The following is a 24,818-nucleotide window of genomic DNA, read 5'->3' as shown; positions in this document are numbered from 1 at the left end:
AAAGAGCTGATTCTTTACTTTTATTTTTATTTTCTTTATTGATTAAGGTATTACATGTGTCCTTATTCCCCCATTATCCCCCAACCCTTCTCTCTTCCCCCTCCCTCATGCCCTTGCTCCCATACTGTCTGTGTCCATTGGTTAGGCTTATATGCATGCATACAAGTCCTTTGGTTGATCTCTCCCCCTTACCCTCATCATTCATCATTCCCTACCTTCCCTGAGGTTTGACAGTCTGATTGATGCTTCTCTGTCTCTGGATCTATTTTTTTCCATCAGTTTATGTTGTTCATTACATTCCATAAATGAGTGAGAATGTGATATTCATCTTTCTCTGACTGACTTATTTCACTTAGCATAATGCTCTCCAGTTCCATCCATGCTGTTGCAAATGGTAAGAATTCCTTTTTTTTATTTTTTTTTATTTTTTTTATTACCACAGTGTAGTATTCCATTGTGTAGATGCACCACAGTTTTTTAATCCACCCATCATTATTCAATGCCAGGCAAAAATGTTTGCAAGTGAAATGAAGATTGTTGATTTTACAGGAAAGGCAAAATGATGCTTCAGTTTTCTGAGGAGAGAAGGGTTGGCCATGGGAACATGAACAAAGTTAGCTGAGAAAATGCTACGATTTTATGAGGATAAATTCCAACAGTTTCACTCCTATGCCATATAACTTCAGGAAAAAAAATGTGATTTTGAATCAAGTCAGATTGCAGACATGGATGAGATGCCTTTCAATTTTGATATGCCTTCCAACAGAACTGTTGATGTGAAAGGAATTAAAACAGTGGCAATCAAAACAGTGGCCATGAAAGACACACTGTGCTGCTGTGCTTTCATGCTGTGCAGATGCTTCCTATGCTTAATTTTAAGAGGAAAAAAAATATCCTGAAGAGACCATACCACCTGGCATTATTGTGCAAGTTCAAGAGGAGGGATGAATGAATAAAGACATTATGCCATTTGGTTTGCAAAGGTTTGGTCCAGAAGACCTGGGGGGCTCTTAAAGAAGCCAGCTCTACTTGTCTTTGATCAATTTTGAGCAAATTTAACAGAAAAGTCAAAAAGAGTTGCATCAAATGTGCAAACATAACTAGCACTTATTCCTGGTGGGCTTATAGGTCAGCTACAGCCACTAGATATTTTAATCAACAAGCCATTTAAAGCCCTGATGAGAGAAGAATGGAGTAGATGAATGCAAAAAGCAGGTGATAACTTGACACCAACAGGAAAAGTGTAAAAAGCAACAATTACTGAGGTCTGCAATTGATATGGTATGGTGTCAAACTCATGGGATGGTGTCAAACAAGAGGTGATTGTGAAGTCCTTCAATAAATGTGGAATTAGCAATGCCATGGACAGAACTGAGGATGATCTCATATATATAGACAGTGACTTAGAAGAAAGCAGTAATACACTAGAAGTTGAAGAAATTTATATATCTGGAACTAATAGTGATAAAGAAGAGAGCAGTGATGTAACATAGGCTGAATAAAGTGATATGATGTATAATATCATAGTACTGGTATATGGACATTACCTGTGGTAATTACTAAATAAAAATGTGTTCTGTTTTATGTTTAAAATATTGATTTCTTAATTTTGGAGTTGGAAAAGTGTGTGTGGGGGAATCTTATACACGGGGGTGTCTTATACATAGAAAAATGCAGTATTTTTCTGCTCAGCCAGTGTTGCTCAGTGGTTAAGCATCAACCTATGTACCAGGAGGTCATAGTTCCATTCCTGATCAGGTTACATGCCCAGGTTGTGGGCTCAATTCCCAATAGGAGGCATACAGGAGGCAGCCAATGGATGATTATCTGTCGCCATTGATGTTTCTAAATCTCTCTCACCCCCTTCCTCTCTGAAATCAATTCTATCTAATAAAAGGGTAGGATGCAAATTAACTGTCACCCTGTCACAAAGATGGTGTGCCCATAACCACAAGATGGTGGTGCCCAGTCCTCTCAGCCCTGCCAGCGTCTCTCAGTCTCAGGGAGGTGGCTGCTGAGAGGAGGCAGTGCCAGCATTCCACCCCAGCTGCTGAGGAGCTCTGAGCAGTGGGCACAGAACGGCTGGAGAGGAAGGGAACCAGCACCCAGCCATGGATGGGTCTCTGGGCCGAAGAGAGCCTCTGAGCAGCGTGTGAGGAGAGTCCAGGCCCTGCAGAGAGCTACTGGCGCATGGATTCGTACACAGGGCTACTAGTAAAAACTTATTGTTAAAAAGTGTATTTTTTCTTGTTTTTTAATTTTTTGTTGTTTGATGACAGGCATTGCTGAGATAGCATTAGAGCATAAAATAGATCAGAAAGTCATTAACATCCATTTCATCTGAATTTGCATTCCAGAGTCATAGGGACAAAACCTGCTTTGGAGGGCGAAAGAATTCTCAACACAAAGAGTGGCCTTATATTGTAAGTCTCTAAAAACGATGCTGCAGTTTCCTTATTAGAAATAGGGTACACAAAATCCTGTTGCCCCTTACATAATTGATTTAATTTGATTTAAATGACTGTGTTTTGAGGCTTCAAAGTATGGCTGGCACTTTGATGGGACTGCACTAAACCATAATAATGTTTAAAAGTACCAGACAAAATAACCTGCTAAAGAGAAATTAATGAAATATTTTGCCTTCCTGGGTTTGATTTAGGATTAAATCAAATTCCTTCTTTAATGCCCTACCTCTCTTGAGGAAGCAGATATAGAAGTGGCTGCATTATTTGATATGCAGAGTAGGAGACTACCTTCGTTGCCAGAGAACTGCAGATTCTGAAGTTTGGAAGAGGTCTTAGAAGCCAGGCAGTACACCTGTGGGCTTTCCATTTAAATAAAGTGAAACTGATGCGAGGTTCTGGGGGAAAAGGCCAAGTTGGCCTCACCTGTGTCTTTCTCAACTTTGATATCACATGATTCTTAAAAAACTGGTTGAAGAAGAGCTCTTGTTTAAATGATTGTTTATTGCTGCACAAGTTACAGTATTTTTGTTTAACCATAAACTCATCTAGAAGCTAATTAGGTAAATGGAGACAAAACCATGGGGAAAATACTTGTACTTGTAAATTGCAGTTCATCTAATATAGGCATATATTCTAAGAGAAAAATAATCATCAATTCAAGATAGAAAGCGATGAAAGACACTGACCATGATGCTAAATCAAGACAAGATATATGAAATGCCTGCTGGGTCATCCTAATGGGTGTTGCAGAGAAACAGAGGAGGTATGATGTAGGTTTGTCCCCATAAAGACTTTCCCAGTCATTTTCAAACGGGGTTTTCAGAGACCAAGGACTTTTTTCAAATGGTGGGGGGAGTCAACTCTGGGCCAAGGGGAATCTAAGAAGGCAACACAGGACCAGGACCTGCTGCAATCCAAGCAACCATTTTGGGGAGAGAAGTTATTCCCACAATTTCATATGAAAAGGGTTCTACTGCTTTAAATAAAAGTTAGAAGATCAGCTAATGCCTTTATTTAAGAGATGATAAAATTAAAATTTATGATCAAATAGTATCATCCTATGTACATTTTTTTTGGCATTTCTTTTACTGTTCCCCTTTTATATAAGGTCACTGTAAATTCCTCAGAAGGAAAAATTTGTTTGCTTAACAGAATTTTAAATAGCCACAAGTCATGGCTGTTATTTTTCTGTGGGTTGCTTGGTGAATAAACTTTATAGGTTTCTGTTACTGTCTCTCTTTGGGGTTTATTTTGGATTGCAAGTTCAATATATTTTAATTTCTCTTTGCAAATTTAAAATTAGATTTCTTTCAGCTGATAAGAATTTACTAAATCCCTAGGGTGGATTCAAAATAGATGTTCCTACCAAAGACTGGAAGGAGATGGTGTTGGATATAGGATAAATTTATAATATGGCCCTGCCCATGAGTAGTTCATAGTATGGATGGCCAGAGAAGACAAAAATCCAAGAAGTCACACTGAATAAAAGGGATTTCTTTATGGAAAAATATACTTTCTCTAGCTCACCTTCACAGGGTAAGGATGATTAAATAGAAGGCTTGTGGACTGAGTAAGCAATGGGAAGAACAAAAAACGTGAAGGGGGAAATAAAAATGCCAGCTCTTAGGGTTTTCCTGACATCACAAATAAAATGTTAAACTAAGGAGAAAAACCAGTACCTTCGAAGGACTTCGCTGCCGAGGGGCTTGGCATTTCCATAATGGTGGGGAAGGAGAGACATCTCTGATTTCCATAGTATTTTGTAATTAATTTGGTGCTCTTATGGAAAATTAATTGGTTTTTGGATAATGAAATAGAAAGGAATACTCAGACTCTGGCATATTAAAAGAAATTCTCTTTAATAGACGCAATGTCAGCCTGATAATGTGGTCTCGCTCCCTCAGGTGCTCAGATGCAGTTTCAGGGCAGCCCAGGAGAGCCTCGGTGGCTTAACAGTTAAGCAAGCTTCTCCCTTGCAACTAAAGCTAAGCAGATTAATTAAAACTTAAAAGCATTATGATTTAGTTATGAATAACAGTTTGCGGTGACAGAGCTCCCTGTCTATAATTCACCATAACAAAATGACACTTGGGCTCGCTGCTGCTATAATTAGCTTTTGATATACTATTTCTTGGAAATTTCTCACCAGCCACAGCTTGCGTGTTTCCAGATGTCCTGCACATACTTAAAAATGGTAAACATTAATTTGTAGGGATGACAGCTGTGGGTCAAGTTTGAGGTTGATTGATAATTCCTTATTCAAATGTGTGCCTATGCGGCTTCATTTGTCATCTCCTAGCGAAACAGAAAGCCATTCTACCACATTCCTAGTTAATATTTCATTTTTTTTCATAAATTATCTGTAAAAGCAAAAGCAATAGAATTTAGACCTTTCTCCACCATATGGCACAGAATATTAATGGAGCCGAGGCTTTTAAAAATTATTTTGCAGCCAGAAGGATTGAGATTTGTTAACCTGACACCTTGTATTTACACAGCGCTAAGCACACAGTGGGCGCTCAATAAATGCTGCCTAGTGACTGTAAGGGAGCTCAAACATTTTCAAGGTGACAGGCCATAATTCCTCCAGGCAACCTTCTCATGTTATAAATTAAGAAATAGCAGACCGAAGAACTTTGCCTAAGAGGTGATAAAGTGATTTATCTCTAGGTCATGCTCAACTCAAGAGTGTAGAAAATGACCTGTGCTCACAGAAAATGTATTTTATCTAACTCATTTATTGGGTTAGACTCAAAGTACACATTTTACCAAGAACCCCCCAACCCCGACCCCCACCACTCCTTATGTGGAGCCAAAAGAGATTTCTGAAACATATAATAGGGGAAGTTCAGTCCTTCCGTAAATTGCCTTATCTATAAGGCACCAAGCTGGTTGACTGAACTTTCCACCAAACTGGTTGATTTGTTTTTCAGTTTTGAAATGACATTTTGTGCAGATCTTTTTGTATTTTTGGTATATAGCAGTGTTTGGAATACCTGAATCCCTGACATGAATATATTGGCTGCTATTATATGACAACAAAAGATCTGTCATTAGTGCAATAAAATATATAACACAAGTAGTTATTGAGTCTCATACAGACCAAACATCTGGAAAACGGTCAATTTTGACCAATTCTAGGTGTTTCATTGCTGTGTAACCTGCTATTTTATTACTTGAGCCTAATTTATCCATATAGATCCTCTTATTGAAGTACCAGAAGTTGAGGTTTAAAAACAATATGGCTTCTGGAAACAAGGAATGCTTGTCATTTAATTTCATAGTCACTTAATAATCATGAATAGTTTATTCTACAAAACATCCATGAAAACTAGAAAATGTTATTTCAACAGATTCATATACAAAATGAAGATCCATATAAAAAAAAACAAAGAATTTTGGTGACTTGCCTAATGGTCAAAGGTAAATTTGCAAGTGAACAAACAATACAGTTGTGTGTGTGTTAGTTTGTTTTTTAAGTTGAATTCCAAGTTTTCCAACAATAGTGTTAGCATTGTTACACTTTCATCCTTGTGTCTGTGCTAAATGTCCATGGAATTCTGAGTCTGTGAACCTGTCACATAGTGGCAATCATCCTATTGTGGTGGACAAGTGGACAGAACAGGTTTTATTTAGTAAATTTGTAAAATATTTTGTGTTGTTATTGTTTATGCTTTTTAATTTAGGGAGTTTGCACTCTCTACTCAGATGGTTGGTGAAAACAGTGTGCATGTTTGTGACAGAGTTAGAGTTGACAGTGGAGGCAACAGAGGTTGGGTGATAATTGGAACACTGGGTTTAAAAAGGACAAGAACATTTTTAATATTTATAATATGAAATATAGAAACATTGGTAATAATCATAGTATTTTTTTTTAATTTTAGGATTCTTAAAAGTAATACTAAATTCTTAAAACAAATCAACAATTAAAAAAAGTATAAACTTATTATAGAATGCCAAGTAAAAACAAATTTATGCAAATTTAAATGTTAAAACTATAATAATTTTGACAAAAATATGGTTGAATAGTAATAAAAATAAATTATTATGTAGAAATAAACTAAACCCCAACTTAAAAAAATGTATCTTGAAAATAGAAAGTAAAATAACATCTGATCTATTAAGTTAAATATTGCTTGTCTAATAAAAAATTGTACAGCAACACAAACTTCAACATTTCACATTCAAAATCTGCACTCTGCCAAGGGATTGGATATTTGGGGAATATTATCTGCTACTCCAGGACAGCCCCTTGTTGTAGATCAAGTTCAATGTTAGCTTCAACTTACCTCTCAGAGAAGTTGTGCTGGTCCTTAGAAGCTGCGGAAATGCTGCCAATATTTTGGAAACTTTGAATTATGCCTCCTTCACCTTTGACCACTAGAGAGCTCAGAGCCCATTTACCATCTCCACTTTTATTCAGGAGTTTCTGGTGTACACTTTGGTATACTAATTTGTCCCATTTGCTTGTCTACCCTGAATTTTCCTTTGCTTTTTGGCATTTTTTTTTTCATAATACTATGTGCATTTTAGAGGATTATTGTTATTATTATTATTTTTAGGGATTAAAAGTAAAAAGAAACTACAGAAGGAGTAAAACTAGAAAGAGAGAGGAAAAAAATGAACCAAACAATTATAGAATTAATTTGTACCATATAAATTAGTTAAGGAAATAATTCACAAATCACCCCTAAGTTGTTTTTTTTTCTTTTTTCTTTCTTCTTTTTTAACCCCCACCTGAGGATATATTCATTGATTTTAGAGAGAGGAAAGGATAGGGAGAGAGAGAGAGAGGGAGAGAGAGAGAGAGGAGGGAGAGAAACCTAGATGTGAGAGAGAAACATTGATTGGTTGCATTTTCTATGCAACAAGCCCCAATGGAGGACCAAACCTACAACCTAGGTATGTGCCCTGACTGGGAATCGAACCTGAGACTCTTTGGTGTATGTGACAAAGCTCCAACAAACAGCCACACCAGCCAGGGCCACCATTAATTTCCTAATAAATAAAATATTGGAATGCTTTTGTCAATGTCTTATTTTTTGCTTAACTTGTTATGAACTTACTCTGATATGAGTTTCTGGTGAATAGACTTAGAGTCTCATTTATCTTTGAATCTCCCAGCCCACCCCCATGTCCAGCATTTTGTCTAGAACATAATAGAATCTCAGTAAATGGGCACTGGTTGGAATATATGATGCAGTGTTTCAGGATGATATGAAATAGTTTGGTACTTATTTAATGTTGGTTCTTATCTCACCAGAAGCAAAATAATCAGGTAAAAAAGAAACATCTAGTGCTTATGTTGGGGGTGGAAGAGGGTTATGTCGATGATTTTTCTTCTGCATGTAAAGGACACAGCTCTTTCAAATTCAGTAGCTGAGTGGATCCATATGCCTCGCAGGCAGAATGTAGCCTGGGTAATGCTACAGATAATGTAATTAATTAACCCTTTTGTAGTCTTAGAATTTCAAACTTCTAGGTAATGGCATTTGTATAGTAGTTTTTCTTGGTTCTATATAAGATCTTTAGTAGAATCACAGAAATAAGTTTTGCATTTTAAATGTAAATGGTGGAAATAAGGTAGTGAACGTTATTAAAATGAACACTTGATAAAGTTGGATAAAAATGACTTAGTACAATAAACTATTATTTCACGTGATCATTTGTATTCTGGAAATCATTGGTGAATGCCCACAGTTATTTAATCTTTGCTTTGTAACTGCTATTCTGTTTGGATTGACAATCAGCATCTCTTTTTAAATGGATGATGATTTCAAATTCTTGGAGAAAAATAACCTTATTTTGTAAGAGCCAGTAAACTTAACATGATTTAATCATTTATAATATACTCAGGGTAAATCTATAATGAGATATGTGTGCAAAGAAAGACCCAGTGAATGAGTCTTGTTGAAATGATGGTCCACTAGTCAGCTGGTCTTCTAATGAGACCCAAGATTGGAGTGTCTTCTCATAGGCCACTGCAGGACAAAATGCTAAAGGCATAGAGGGAATAGATGTACCAGACAGAAAATAGCAAAAAACACAAAAAATTATGTAAATTTATTAACTTATAGATATAAAGTGTGTTAATCTTGAAAATTGACCACTATGTTTAATATTTACCACTGAGAAATGTCACATAATAAAAAGTCCCGAATATTTGTAAAGAGCAAAAATATTTTTTCATGTTCTGTCACTCTTATCTTTCTCTTCTCTCCTTTCACCTCCCTGCTCTTCCTTTTCCATTCATTCATATCTCTAAAGCTGAGTAGAACATATATCTAAATAATTATTTGGCTGTGATAGTATAGTTCTACACATTGAGAAAAAAATTTTTCCTTCACTTAAAAAATTATTTTTTACCCCAACTGTTCCATTTCTATCCATACCTTCACATACATCTCTAGCTCTACTTATATGGTTACAGTGTAAATGGCATATGTGTTATACCAGGAGTGTCGGAGTATGACTAACGTCAAATAACTCTATGTGAATATTTACAAACAGTTTACTCCTAGCTATCTAAAGCCCTAAACTTAGAAGATGTAGGAAAGGCACACAATCAGAAATGATTTCAAATGCTAGCTCAAGTAGGCAATTTTCTCACAAACTCTGCACGTGGGCTATATTCGTGAAAATCCTAAATTTCTAAACACTGATTATCTTGACAATTCTGCCAATTGCCTGACAGTTGTGTCTCCCCTTTCAGAAACTCACAATCCTATTCTATAGCCAAATTTGAAAGATTTATTGATATAGAAAAATGAACATATATCTGAAAACATATTTGACATGTGTAAAATAAAGTTCACTTAGTTCATGTTTGAAATCCCCCTAGAATGTGACCTCTCTTGTATCTTTTACAGAACATTCCTTTCCTTTGCCTACATAGCTTCTGCTATTGTGTCATTTTAATGTTTTCCAAAGTCACCCCGCTTATTATATTTTCTGTCCTTGTGACAATTATGAACTATTTTTGTTATAAATTATCTTCTATATAGACAGCTTATACAACTAAATAAAAGGAAAATGAATGATCCAATTAAAAAATGAGCAATAGACCTAAATAGAATATTTTCAAAAGAAGACGGAAGGAAGGCCAAGAGACACATGAAAGCATGCTCAAAGTCATTAATTATCTGAGAGATGCAAATCAAAACAACAATGTGGTACCATCTCATACCTGTCAGAATAGCCAACATCAACAAATCAACAAACGGCAAGTGTTGGCGAGGTTGCAGAGAGAAAGGAACACTCGTGCACTGCTGGTGGGAATGCAGACTGGTGCAACCACTGTGGAGAACAGTATGGAGTTTCCTCAAAAAACTGAAAATGGAACTTCCATTTGACCCAGTAATCCCACTCCTAGGCATATATCCCAAGAAACTAGAAACACCAATCAGAAAGGATATATGCATCCCTATGTTCATAGCAGCACAATCTACAATAATTAGAATTTGGAAACAGCTTAGGTGCCCGTCAGCAGATGATTGGATCAAAAAACAATGGTACATCTACACAATGGAATACTATGCTGCCATAAAAAGAAGGAATTCTCATCATTTGCAGCAACCTGGATAGAATTGGAGAACATCATGCTGAGTGAAATAAGCCAGTCAATGAAAGAGAAATACCACATGACTTCACTCATTTATGGATAATAAAGCACATTATAAACTGATGAACCAAAAGATAGATATAGAGACAGTAATGCAACAAGCAGACTGTCAAATTACAGCAGGGAAGGTAGGGAGATCTGGGGGAGATAAGAGATTAACCAAAGGTCTTGTATACATGCATATAAGTACAACCAATGGACACAAAACTCTGGGGGATTGAGGATATGTATGGGAGAGGGGGGGGGCAATGTTAAAATATGTACACAGATAATAATTTAATAAAAAAATAAAAATAAATAAATTATCTTCTAAAATTAAACTGCTATAACCAATCTCATTTTTAGCAAAAGACCTTAAGTTAGGTGTAAAGTCTCAGAAGAGAAACAACAGAATTTTATTTATATTTTTGGTCTATTCATTGGCATTGAAATTACATTTGGGCAAGATTATATTCCATATTTGTAATACAACTGTTTAAAGGCTCACAATTAAAAAACTATTATTAGTACCATTTGTACAAATGAATACTAGACAAATTAATAACACTGATTTCCACAACTGATGAAAGAAACTCACATCTCAGAAATTCTGAGCAAATCTTATTAGGTCACCCGAGTAGCACCAATAATTAGTAACCCCATTTTACAGGTGAAAACACTGAGGCTCAGATTAATTACCTTGTTCAAGGTCATTTTACAAGTAAGTAGCAGGACACATTTGAACCCAGACCTTTCTGACTTCAAATATCCTGGTGTTTCCAACATATCCCACTGCTTCTCTGAGAACAAATAAATATTGACAATGACAACAAAAGTACTTTAAAAAAGTGTAATGAAGAGAAGGACATCAATAAGAAAGAAAAAGAAGACCATCCTGTTTCTGCATTGATATCTGAGCTAGTTAGCTGTTGTGACTAAGGCCTCTGACACTATGTTTTCATAGTATTTACCTTCTGAGAATTTCAAAATTCTTATAGGAAATGTCTTTTGGTGTCTCAGTAAATGTTTTGTTTTTATTGTTGCTGTTCCTAGTAATAAGCCTTGTTTGAAACCAGTTACACTTCAAGCAGAGTTGAAAAGTTAGTATCTATTCTCAGTCTGCAGATAATGCATGCTCTGGTACCATATTCAGAGAAATTTTTAAAATTTTTTTACTAAAGGTTTCCTGTCTGTTATTGGGCTAGAAAATTCGAATAAAAAGTGCAAACATTACTGTCAGAAATACAGCATGTCATCAAAAACTGCTGTGGAAACTCAAAGATAGATAAGAAATAATGAGGTTTATAGATTCATTAGCATTTGAATGATGAAACATGTATATGTGTTACTCCTTTGATCAATACTGCCCTGGAGGGAGAGTACTGTATTTAATTGTCTTTCCCAGACCTTCCTCTGTGGACATCTGGTTGCTATGCAGTCCTGAAGCAGGACATTTCCTTGCTCAGTGTTATAGAATTCTAGTTCCTATTTTATTACCTGTGATGGCATATATTAGGAAGAAATGTATGAAAAAGCATGATCAGAAAACTGAGAGCATGTTCAGGAAGGCTATGTCCTCCATTCTCTCTGCATCACCCAGACTTGATTGACAGATGTGCTGTAGATGAACAGGTCATATCATTTCTAGGTAGTTATTAAATTGGAGTGATTTTATTATATATGTTGTATTGTATACAGATGATCCCTGACTTATAGTTTTTAGACTTTGAAAAAGAGGATGATATGCAATCAGGAGAAGCTATACCTTGAATTTTTTTTAATTTAAATTTTTTATTGATTAAGGTATCATATATTTGTCCTCAACCCCCTATACCTTAAATTTTGAACTTTGATCTCTCCCCAGGTATTGATAGGCAGTAAGCTATTCTTTTTAAATAAATATATTTCACAGAGACGAAGGGAGAGGGATAGTTAGAAACATTGATGAGAAAGAAACATTGATCAGCTGCCTCTTGCACACCCCTTACTGGGGATGTGCCCGCAACCAAGGTACATGTCCTTGACCAGAATTGAACCTGGGACATTTCAGTCCTCAGGCTGATGCTCTATCCACTGAGCCAAGCCGGCTTCAGCAGCAGTAGGCTATTTTTGTGATGCTGAGCAGAGGCAGTGAGCCATGGCTCCCAGGCAGGCACCCATGAGGTAAACCGCCAATCCTCTAGTGCAGTGTTTCCCAACCTTCTCTCATGATGAGAATCACCTGGTGGAGTTGTTAAAACACAGATTCCCGGATCCCAACTAAGAAGTGCTAAACTAGAATTTTTGAGAACACATAGGTAAAATTGCATACCTAACTTAGTGCTCTGTATATAAAATCTGTCTTAGAGCACTAGTTAAGTATACAATTTTACCTATATGTTCCCAAAAATTCTAGTTTAGCACTTCTTAGTTGGGATCCGGGAATCTGTGTTTTAACAACTCCACCAGATGATTCTCATCATGAGAGAAGGTTGGCAAACACTGTTCTAGTGTACTTTGCTGCCAGTGTTTTTGGCTATTGTATCCTGAGCATGTTTAAGGTAAGCCAGGCTAAGCTATGATGATTGGTAGGTTAGGGTCTTAAATGCATTTTTTTTTCTTTTTGATGTTTGAAATTCAAATAACTTTTATTTAAATTGAAAACATGCTTCTTAAAACTATATTAATAATCAAAAAACCCTTTTCTATAAAAATTCTATAGCGTATTTGTAGATAAGGCAGAAGTAGTTCTAGGTTAATAAGACCAGCTTTGACTTCAGACTTTATGTTTTAAATTGTAGAAAATGGAGGGGGGAAAAAAGGTAGGTTATTTGCAGAAAACATGATCTCCATATGTACTCAGAGGTACACATTTGGTGACAGGAGAGACTTTTTAGGGCATGTTGGGATCTTAGAAGCAGTTCTCAAAGTTTTATTTTCTTGGATATTAAAAATGCCTAAGATCCTTCTTTATCCTGGGAGTCAGATAACACATTAAATGTCCCATATCAGCAATTTATACTCTTCACAAGGGGTATATCTGAAGCCATACTGAGTATTACTGTGGGGGAGAGTGGAGTAGGTTTGTAAAGAAGTTGAGATAACCTCGGTGAAAAATTAGCTGAACAGGCTCATTCCTTTCTATGGTAACAGCGCCTTCTTTATTGACATTACTTGTTTGTGACAACTTAATATTTCCATTTCCAAGTTCCCCACTTGCAGAAAATTTCACTCTGTCTTTTGCATAGGAAATTACAACAGCATCTTCGAAACGACTGAGATCTCTGCATATATGCACAAATTCACCGGGAGGCATCTTTACTACACAGCCATACACTTGCTCTGGAATCCCAAGTTGTTCAACATCCAAACCCATTAACTTCATTTCATAGTCTGAAACTGTTTCTTGATTTGGAACTTCAAATTCTAGTGCCAAGCTGTCCACATTAGCTTCAGCTCTTGGGGTAGTGATGGCTTCGTTGCCAGCGCATTTTAGTATTTTGGACATGGTGGGGCTCATGCCCACTGACAGGTTGTGGTTGCAGCTGTAGGTATGGGAGCCCTGAGAGCACGGGGCGAGGTGCACCAAAGAGATATCCCAGCAGGCCTCACTGGCTTGGTACTGCATATTTTTTTCAGGATGGAGCCCTGAACCAGGTGTAGTTCACACATGATGGGGAGTCACAAAGATGCAGCTAGAAGCAAAGGGAAGTGGGAGGTGTAACCAGTTTAGACTTCACAGAATGAGAGTGAGCAGGCTGAGCAGCAATGAGAGATCCTTGCCGAGATCAAGGAAGATCAATTAAATGCATTTTTGACTTGCGGTATTTTCAATGGACATGGGTTTCTTGGATCTTAACCTCATCTCAAATCTAGAAGCATCTGTTCATCTGAGCTACTTCATTAGATGAGTTCTACAGGCACTGTGAAATCACCCTTTTTCTTTTGTGATTTCCCAATCCAGTTGCAAACTTTGCATATGCAAACAAGGCCAAGGCCACATATTTTTGTAATGGAGTAAGTGCATTACAGTCAGATAAACCTGGCATCAAGTATTGATCTCACTGTCTTCTAGCTCTGTGATATTCAGGGAATTTTTCAATTTCTGTGGGCCTTAGTTTCCTCATCTGTGAAACGGGGCATTCGTATGTATCTCATGGAACCTTGAAGAGAACCAAATGAGTAATATAAATAAAAAGTTTGACTTATTGCATACATTATTTTCTTTCTCCATTTTACTTCTTCCCAATGATCTGTCCTGACAAAGTGCTCAAAGTGAAGTAGTATCTGTAGTAATCATCAAAAACAAGATTTGCTACAAAAATATTATTTTAATGTTTTGAATAATCTAAAACAGATTTGTTGCAAAAAATATTATTTTTAAATCAGAAATGTATATGATTTGGGGAAATGGACAGAGATTTGCCTACTTTAAGCTGTATTTAAATTATTTGCCAAGGGCTGGCCAGGTGACAGGGAGGAGTGTGCTGCAGTTGATGGTGGTCAGTAGCCAGAGTGGGATATCAAATATGCCCTGAATAAAACAGAAAGTGGATTTCTAAAGATGGATAATTGAGAATTCCTAATATTTCCTTTTTTTTTGCTTATGAACTGGTGACACACATGAGGGATGGGGCAATCCAGGACTTAATGGAGGGCAAATTCTAAAGTGCCCCAAAACTTACCTTGCTAGAGAGAAGGATGCCAGCGTCCACCGGGTTTCTGCTTGTTAATTTCTACGGTGGCTGCTCCTGGGGAAATTGTCCTCATTTGCATTGTCTTTCAGTGACCTACCTGGAGGCACACACCTGCAGACACTTTATGTTCCCAGGAAGTATCACTTGGGACAGAGAGTCACATCCATTTAGTGCAACCAACTATGTTAAAATAACATTATGGGCAAATATTTCAAAGCTTAACATTTCAAATGATCACTTCACATACTATTTTACTCTCTCTTATTGCTCATAAGTAATATATATCACGTCCAACATAACTTTTTGGCCTCTCCTTTGCCCTGAATTTTTAACTTTTCCAAAGGAATTGTTAGAGCTAATTGTAGGAATTCAGCACTGCACTCATATATTTTAAGAGAGAGGAAAATATCCCTGGTGAAAGAATGATTTGATTTCAGTTGAAAATAAAGAATGAATTAAAAATAATAATAATAAAAAGGAAATGCATTTGGTATTGTGAATAGGTATGTTACTTATAAATTATGCATGTATGCATGATTGCATATTAAAGAGAATCTGTTAGTCATAAAAATTACCATTTGCATATTCCATATATAAATGTGGTTTACTCTAAATGTAAGCATATATGAATATATAAAAAATATATTTTCTGAATAATTATAATTTATACATTTTACATTTTAAGAAAAAATAATCTGGAAAGAAAAATTTTGAATGTGTATTAGCAATTTTTAAAAGTATAAGTTTCTTTTAAAAAAAACTATTTCCTTGATCTGCTTAGAACATTCTTCAAAAGAATGGTTTCCTTTCTTGAATTAATGTTCAAAATCTCGTTTTATTTTATTTATTTCTATTTATATGTATGTATGTGTGTTCTTAATAGTCATAGCAAAATAGATTCAGCTGGTTTAGGGTTATAAGAGAGAGACTTTTAAAAAGCACTTCCTCTGTGTTGTCAAGATACTGTTTGCACTGAAGCTATAAACTATATGTTTGACTAGTCACAGAGCCCACTGAAGGAGGAAAATCAAGCCATGTTTAAAGAAAATAAGTTAATTTTCAAAGCAATCATGGCTTAAATTAACATGTTTACCACAAATGTAGTAGAAATGTAATTCCCCCCCACCCCCAATGGCTAAAACAATGAAGAGGTCTGCCTTAAACACTTTCTCCCTTAGGCAGCTATACATAAAGGTTCTTGTGTTTAGGTTTTGGCTTTTCATTGGAGCTTTCTCCACCATGGAAATAATAAGAACTTGGGTAATTTATATCATGTGACATTGGCAATTATTATTTATATTGATATGGAGAAGCATCAGGTACATACTGATAGTAGATTGGGTTTACCTGTATAGCCACAAGAAACTAAGACACAGAAAGGAGATAGTTTGCTACCTATATGTGCAGAGACCGTATGTGGTCATAAAGATATTCTATTTAATGATCCTGGGACTCACATACCAACAGCAACCAACAGATGACCTCCTATCTCCAGGAAGTCTGCAAAGCCCCAGGCGGAGACATCTTATTCATGATGCTAACCTAGTTATTGCCAATGATAGTTATGTGTTAGTCTTTTCTCTTCAATTAGACTGCAACTTCACAGGATGTATACTTTCCTATTACCTCCCCAGTTCACTCTGTCTAACATTATATTTTTGTTAAGAATCAAGGTTTATTAGGTATTTGGTTGAAAATAATCCCCATGTGTATTATAGTGCAAATAGAATGATTCACTTTGTAGAGTTAAAATAACTAAAGAGATGAAAGGAAAGTAGTAGATGTGGAGATAAGTGAGACTTTGTAGAAATAATTATTGATTTGTACTGGTGAAATTCATACATCTCAGGACTAACTTAGGTATCACTTTTGTGGCTTTTAACAAGCCACATTCTATTTTCTTGTAGGAGGTCTCCTGAGTCCATGTAATATTATAGAATCTGTCTTCCCTTCATGAGCAGAAATTCACTAACCTCACAGGCTCTGGCTAGCACTTGGGGAAGTGCTAGCCAGAGCCTGTGACCTGATCTACTCCTCGGATCACGTCAAATAAACCCCAGCTTTAAGAAAAGAATAGTTTGCTTTTGTTCTGATCTGAATTATTCGAACTGGCGGACTATAATAATTACATGTTGAATACCTTTGCTTTTATTTTCATTTCACTTGTGTAGAAGAGTCCAGCAGAAGAGAGGTTGGAGTAAGATATTAGAAGTGAATGGATCTTCCAGGTAAAGATTCGCCCAGCCGCCCAGTTAGAATTTGAGACCAGCTCAACTGATTAGTGGATTGGCATAACCCCTCCTTCTGGTGGAATCAATGCTAATTCTGGACATCTCAAACCAGACTTTGCAACCCCTGGTGGAGTGTATTCAAAGGAAGGTGCAGAGAAGGAGGCAAAAGCCTGTGCCCAGCCCATCTCTCCCACATCCCCTTTGGTGCAGAGTGGAATGAGAAGTGGCCAGGATCAATATCTCTTTTCCTAGTTTTTTCACGGAGAAACCTCACGCAAACCTGAAAATATTAATAGACTAATTACCAGTGCCTTCATTTGCAAGTCTTATTCGTTGTTTTTTTTTTTTTTCCTTCTCAGCCTTCCTGCCCACCTCCTCTCCCCTCTCCTAGGTTTCAGCAAGGGAAGAGAGCATCCGGGAGGGGGGGACGGTGAACTTCGCCACAAAATAAGTCAAGGGAGAAATGAAGTACTAATTAAGAAAGCCGGGGTGTTATGCAAATGGCCCACGCACGGAAGGCAGCCTAATGAATGTGCCCGGAGTGGATGGGCGTCTTCGCAGCGCCGACAGCTGGCTCCCAGGAAGGTCAGGCGCAGGCGGGTGCGCGCGAGCATAATCCTTCAGATTGGCAGCTCTGCCCCCTGGTCACCATTTGATTATCTCCCAAATTGCTGTATTTCACAGAGATAATGATTTTTTATGGTCACAGATTTGAAGACAACTGCTGTATCCTCAGGGTTGTCGTTCTGCAAGGAGACGCTGCCTCTTCCTTCAGAAGAGAGAGAGGAGAGGGGAGGGTGGGGGTGGGGGGAGAGTTGCTTCTCCTCTCTTCCTGGCAACTTACTTCCTGGAATGTTTTATTATCATAATGAAAGCGATATATAGTGTTAAGGGAATATCATTTCATTATGATATTCCCATTCCTTAGCTGGTATTCAGATCTGAATCCCAATCCTTATTCCCATCCCTTAGCTGGTGTTTAGGTCTGGAAGTCTTCGGAGGTAAAAGAGTCTTTATTTCAAGAGAGAAGGGCAAGGTTCATGTGGTGGCTCTCAAAAGTGGTGTTGTGTGTGTGTGTGTGTGTGTGTGTGTGTGTGTGTGAGAGAGAGAGAGAGAGAGAGAGAGAGAGAGAGAGAGAGAGAGAGAGAGAGAGAGAGATTCATTATGTGTCATTACTTAGGGCCAATCCTCTGAGGGCTGAGACTGAGGTCTCAGGGAATCTCCTCCACCTCCTGGGACCTCGCTTGGAGCTGTCCCAGAGTGGGAAATGAGGTTGTGACTCATGTTTGGTCTCTCTTGAGTTCTTTTCAAAAGCCTTCAAGGTGGGAACTTTTGGCTGGAGCTCCAAGTAGAATTTTCATTCAATTCTCATGTAAAGAACAATGGGGATGGGGGTGGGGGCAGCAAAGTTTAACTCCGTGAATAATATTCCCCTTGAAGACTAGTTTAGATAGCATTAGTTATGGGATTACTTGTGAGCTCAGAGATTGTAAGAATGTAATTATTTTCCTTTGAGAAGGGGACCACTGAAGCTCTGGTGTGACCTTGATTTTCTATTGATGCCATGGACATTTTTGTAGTCATTTGAACCCAATTTCTTCAAGGATGTTCTTCTAACCTGGTAAGGGAACATCAAGGTTTTGCAACTGGAAGAATTGCAATCTGAAAACCATTTGTGTTTTCCATTCAGCCTTAATTATTCCAATATTGCTGGCATTTTAATATTTATGAAGGGAAGGATTTCCCTTCTCTCATCTGTAATTGTAAATCTATCTATCCACCTATTAAACCGGAAGAAAAGGTAAATAGTGCAAATGAAGCCCACTTGGCTGGAGGTCTTGCTGGAGCTTCTCTAGAAAACACAATTCAACGGTGGCTTGATTATATCCTGTGTCCTGTAAGTATTAGCTTCTTCATATCTTTCATTGTTTCTACTACATTTAGTTAGTACATTTTTTTAAATATACAAGTTATGTACATGAGGGTTCTGTGTATTTATTTATAGAACTGTCTTTCTAAATAAAAAATAGGAGTTTACATCATTTATCTTTCCATGTCTATAGCTCAAAAAAGTGTAAAACTGGGTGCTTTTGCAGGCCAGTTACCAGACATCAGTAGGTCCTAGTTATAATTTTTTTTTTTTAACCTGAAAGTTCTGACTCTCTCCCCAGGTGAGTATACAATATATTGAGAGGTAAGTAACCAGCCTCACTGCAGAGCTCAGTGGCTTCCCTGTCATTGGCTCATGTTCACATTATGAGAAGTAAAATCTAATTTTTTTTTGGACATTAGATCATTCTTCAAAGAGTTTCAGTGATTTTTACCAGGTTATTTATTTATTTATTATTGGTGTGGGGTTTTTTTTGTTTTTTTGTTTTTTGTGTGTGTGTGTGTGTGTGTGTGTTTGTTTGTTTGTTTGTTTGTTTGTTTGTTTTTTTAGAGAGAGCAGAAGGGAGAGGAAGAGAGAGAAACATCAATGAGAAACATGAGAGAAACATCAATGAGAAACATGGATCCACTGCCTCCTGCATGCCTCTCACTGGGGATCTAGCCTGTAACCTGGGTATGTGCCCTGACTGGGAAGAGAAATGGTGACTTTTGGGTGCATGGTGAATGGGATGTTACTCAACCAACTGAACCACACTGCCAAGGCAATTCTTACCATGTCTAGCTCTAGAAGTAAAGAAACAATCTAACAAGGTAATGGGGCAGGGTTAAAAGGTTGGGATTGAGACATTAGATGAGGTGGCCTTGAGTAGCTGACAGTGATCTGTGACATGGAAACCCATGTACATGTCAAAGACAGAGTGTCTGGGCAGAAGAAATGGCGACTTTAAAGGTTCCGAGGTCAGGACATGCATGTTAGGGAAATAGCAAGAAGAATAGTGTTTGGAATGGAATGTACAAGAGGAAAAGTGAGGGGGATGAGAACTGAGCATGGACTATGGACTTAGAGTCTGGTCCCATAACTTCTATAGCTGATGGAAAGATGCATGGCTTCTATTTTAAGTGGAATGGACAGCTTTAAACAATCTTCTGCAGATGAACATTATTCATGATTTATAAAAACACTATTTATATAAACTTTTGCATACTATTTTACTTGTTCATTCATTCATTCATTAAATAAATATTATTATTGAGTGCCTACTTATTGCCAGATGATATGCTACACACCTCAGATCTGATTGTGGGGAGGTCAGACATAGTTTTGCAGTGTATGGCTGTCCCTTAATATATTTGTCCATATCATATTTCAGAATTTTTTCCAATATTTTTCTATTGCAAGGAATGCTGTAATGAATAACTTTTCATGTTGACCATTCTAGACATATCAAGTGTATCTGCAGCATAGATGCCTCGGAGTTAAATTATGGGTCACGTGACGTGTTCATTGATAATATTTTTAGACATTGCCAAGCTTCTCTCCATAGAAGTTGTACTAAGTTATGCTCTCACCAGAAGTGTAGGAAAGAAAGAAAGAAAGAAAGAAAGAAAGAAAGAAAGAAAGAAAGAAAGAAAGGAAAGAAAGAAAGAAAGAGACAAAGGGAAAGAAAGAACTGAACCAAGTATATTTTTGATTGATTAGAATCTTGAATTAGCCTGATATTCCTATGATTTGGTGATGAAAGGGATTATTTTGAATAATCCATGGCACTTTCATAAGTTCAAATGTCCCTAGGACAAGGAAAATTCAAATTGTGTATGAATTTTCCTACAACAGAGAATGGTAGGGTCTGTGGCTAAACTGGAACACATATGCCTTACCTACAGGCAATCACATTCAAATTTTTTTTTAAATGCTGCACTGGCTAAACTAAACATTTCTATTAGTTCTTGAGTGCTGCACAAGGCTGGGTACTGCTAAGATCATCATGCACATTATCTCATTAATTACTCATAACACATTGTATGCAGTAGGTTCCCTATCACCCTCATTTTTCTTGCTGAAAAAACTAAGGCTCAACAAAGAAGAAACTTACTACTAAGAAGCAGAGTTAGACTGTGGAGACAGACACTCTGTTTTCATAATCTGTGATCATTGTCACAAATTCATGCAAATTATACATGTAGATAAGCAAACAGATATTTTCCCCCTATGAATTAGAAAGCATGTAACACTTGGAAACATCTAGAGCAGCATTATCCTATAGATATACTTGCAAGCCACATATGTGATATAAATTCTCTCATAGCCCCATTTAGAAGGGTAAAAAGAAACATATGGGATTAATTTTAATAAAAGTATTGTTTAATCCAATCTATCCAAAATATTATTACAACATCTAATGAGTATACAAAAGTTTTAATGAGATAGTTTGCATTCTACACCTTGGGAATTCAATGTCTATTTTACACTTAAAATCACATCTCAATTAAGATATCAAGTATTCAGTAGTCACATTTGGACTGTGGCTATAATTGAATAGTAAAGATTAGATGATTGACTAGATTTTTCACATTGAATTTTTTCTTAGTATTATACAGAGCCATAATTTCATTAAACTTCATTTTTTAAATTTTTTTTTTTGCAAATAAAGCAGGAATTTCACCAAGATCATAATTACAGGGGAGGGGTTGCCAACAGGTGCTTTCCTTCTGATCTAAAGTTTGTGTGAATTTCTCAGCACAGGGAGCTTGACATCCTGTAATTTATGGCCTAAGTTATATAAGGTTTACACATATGTCCTGATGTTACCTAAAATATCCCTTCCTATTACGTTTTCTTTATGAACCAGTTTGGTGGATGAAATATTTATGTGCTTTTGCTATGAACATAAGTCTTATAAAGGAACTATGCTTTGTGCTGCTAACTTAAATGGATTTGGAAAGCAAAGTGGAAAAAACTATAACTTTATGGTAAATGTTACCACCCCCCTTTAATGCATTATTATATTTTATAGTTAAATAGAATGGAACATTGGGGCACTTGTGCAGAATACATAAAAGCACAGAGGCAGTGAAGGAGACCAAAATTACATTTGAGCTTATTAATTTATGAAAAAAAACACAAAATATTCTCAGACAGCTGCGACATCAACTCAAACGAACATATTCTAACATGTCAGCAACTTCCAGCTCAGTCCTGCCAGGATAAAATTAAACAAAACAATCTCCCCAAATTATTAAAGTCTAAGTCTTTAGGAGAATGCTCTACATTATACCTTAAATTACCAAACTATAGGCATGACTGTGTAGCCACATGTCTCTTTACCTTGGTGCTGCATAATTGTATACAGATGTACCCAGTGTTATGCAACAGACTTGCTCCTTAAAAGGTAAAGCACAAATTCAATATTAAAAATCCTTTAAATGCACTAGGGCAACTAGCTCTTTAAAAGGTTCTTTTATAATAAGATTATTTACCTCTAATTCCTCTCTTTGGCAAGTTTTTGATAGGATTTTTTGTAGTTTAAAGAAATGTTTCAAAAGTATGGAGAGGAGAGAAAAGGAAAACAATTACTCTATGTATACCTTCTAGGATGCCACCTCTGCCCTGGGCCCTTGTCCATCTCATCTATGCAAAGATGTCACTCATGCAATTCTCTTGTTTTCCTGTCTACTGGTTAGTCTTATTAGCCTTCAGGAATATTTTTTTAAAAAGCCCTCTCAGGAACTCCTTTTGACTTCTGTCTGCCACCCCTTTTCTTCTCTTGACAGTAAAATGCCATAAAAGGGTTTTCTATTTGATGTCTCAAATTCCTCTCCTCAGAACTGGTGAGTTCTATGCCTTATGAGTTCGTCAAAAGCTTCTGAGGAAATTTTCACTTTTCTATAAAAAGGATAAGATCAGGAGACTTTCTCATAGTAAGGAAAACAGGCATACATATGCATTTCAACATACCTCTCCCCCACTAAAAATATCTTGTTCGTGATTGTATTAGTTTGGTAGGGTTGCCTTAATGTAACCAAGTACCACAAACTTGGTGGCTTTGACAAAGAAATGTATTGCCTCACATTCTGGAGGCTAGAAGCCCCAAATCTGCAGTCCTGTTTCTCTGGAGTACAAGGAAGGATCTGTCCTATTCCTCTCTTTTAAATTCTTGTGTCCTCAGACATTTTTTATCTTATAGATGGCTGTCTTCTTCCTGTGCCTCTTCTCATGTCTGTACCCAAATTTTCTTAAAAAAAATAAATAAATAAGGACACCAATCATGTTGAATTAGGGCTCACCCTAATGAGCTCATTTTAACTTGATTACTTCTGTAAGAACCTATTTCCAAATCAGGTTATATTCTGAGGTACTAGGAGTTAGGATTTCAGCATATCTTATTTGGGGGCCACAATTCAGCTCATGGAAACCACAATCCAAAATCTGGTTTTCATTTTGACCCACCTCTAGGGATAAGGATCTCAAATGTGTTGGAAAAATTTGGTCTGATTGTTCATCATAACAGGGTCTGCAAATTCACATGAACTGTAACTACATAAAATTATTGTTCATAATTATCTTATAGATTGACACAACTATCCTTGGCACAACTATCCTTGATAAAGAAAAGAAGGGATTCTATGGACTGTATTTCTATCCATCCATCCTTCTCCACCTATCTATCCACCTATTAAACCTTGACTTATTATTTGTATAGCAATTATTGGGTGCCTACGATGGATTTAATGTTTTGCAATGCACTAGAGTATAGAGGCATACACTGGTAAGCTTCCATAGTTTTTGCTTTCAGGGAAATATACTATAGATGGTAAGACAAGGCATAGCATGTGAAAATTGAGGTAAATTGAACTTACAGAAATGCTATATGTGATTTGAAGTTTAAATCATTAAATGCCAAGTATTCTGAGTGGGGATATCACTGAATTAAGATGTTAGAAAATTCTTCACGATGGTATGACCATGTTTGGTTCAATATCAGCTAACTTAAGTCATTGAAATTAGCACCCTGACTCTGAAGGCCTTGCTCTAGCTCTATCAGATCTTAAATATCTCCATCTAATGTTTTATAATACTTCAATCATAACTAGCCTAATAAACTGTTATCTTTCCCCCAGACTTATACTTCCCTGCTTTAAGGGATTTCCCTCCATAAGCTTTTTGTTTAAGAACAGCTTTAGATTTTCAGAGCCATTGAACTGAATACCATCTGTAATAGTTTTGCCACTTCTGGGATATTATATAAATAGAATCATGCAACATACTGTTTTTTTTTCAGACTGGCTTCTTTTACCTAGTGATACACACTTAGGGACATGAGTCCATGTTTTTGCATGGCTTGTTAGCTCACTGTTTTTGACTAAATCACAGTTTACTTACACTTCACCTGTTGGAGGACATCTCAGTTGCTTCCATATTTTGGCCATTATGAATAACCTGCTATAAACATTCATGTGTGGTAGGACCTATGTTTTGAAACAAATTGGAGTAAAAATCTAGAAGTGCCATTGCTGGATAAGGCTAGTGAGTTCCTTAATTAAGAAATGCCAAACTATTGTCCAGTGTGTCTGTATCCTTCTGCATTTCTACCAGCAATGAATGAGAGTTCCTCACCAGCAATTGGTATTGTCATTTTAAAAAGTTTTAGCCATTCTAATACATATGCAGTGCTTGCTACCTTGGTTGTTACAATCTCCTTTTGAGTGTTGGTTTATCTTTTGAATGCTGGGAGTATATGTTGTACACCCCACCCTTTGCCATCTTCTGTCCCCAACTATCTCTGAAACTGCCATGAAGGGCAGAAGACTTGCAAAATCTCATTCAGCTCTATATTTTCAGTACCTGGTACAAAGCAGGCATTCATTAAATGTGGGGGCTCAGTGTCCATTTGTCTTGGGATTGAAGGTGAAGATGGGCAGCTGTGTTCTTCAGAATGGAACTAGCCCCACATTTTGT

At 36.8% G+C, this 24,818-nt stretch overlaps 1 protein-coding gene across 1 annotated transcript; it reads right to left on the bottom strand.

The window, feature by feature from the left end:
- Positions 1-13,102: 13,102 nt before the first annotated feature.
- Positions 13,103-13,606, bottom strand: LOC123651360 (proliferating cell nuclear antigen-like). The gene has a single exon (XM_045572916.1). It carries the CDS (start codon positions 13,562-13,564, stop codon positions 13,103-13,105), a length of 462 nt encoding a protein of 153 aa, XP_045428872.1. The 5' UTR covers positions 13,565-13,606.
- Between the last annotated feature and the right edge of the window lie 11,212 nt (positions 13,607-24,818).

The sequence above is a fragment of the Pipistrellus kuhlii genome, unplaced genomic scaffold (genome assembly GCF_014108245.1).
Source record: "Pipistrellus kuhlii isolate mPipKuh1 unplaced genomic scaffold, mPipKuh1.p scaffold_m20_p_5, whole genome shotgun sequence".
NCBI lineage: Eukaryota > Metazoa > Chordata > Mammalia > Chiroptera > Vespertilionidae > Pipistrellus > Pipistrellus kuhlii.
This window is presented reverse-complemented; position numbering and strand designations above follow the sequence as displayed.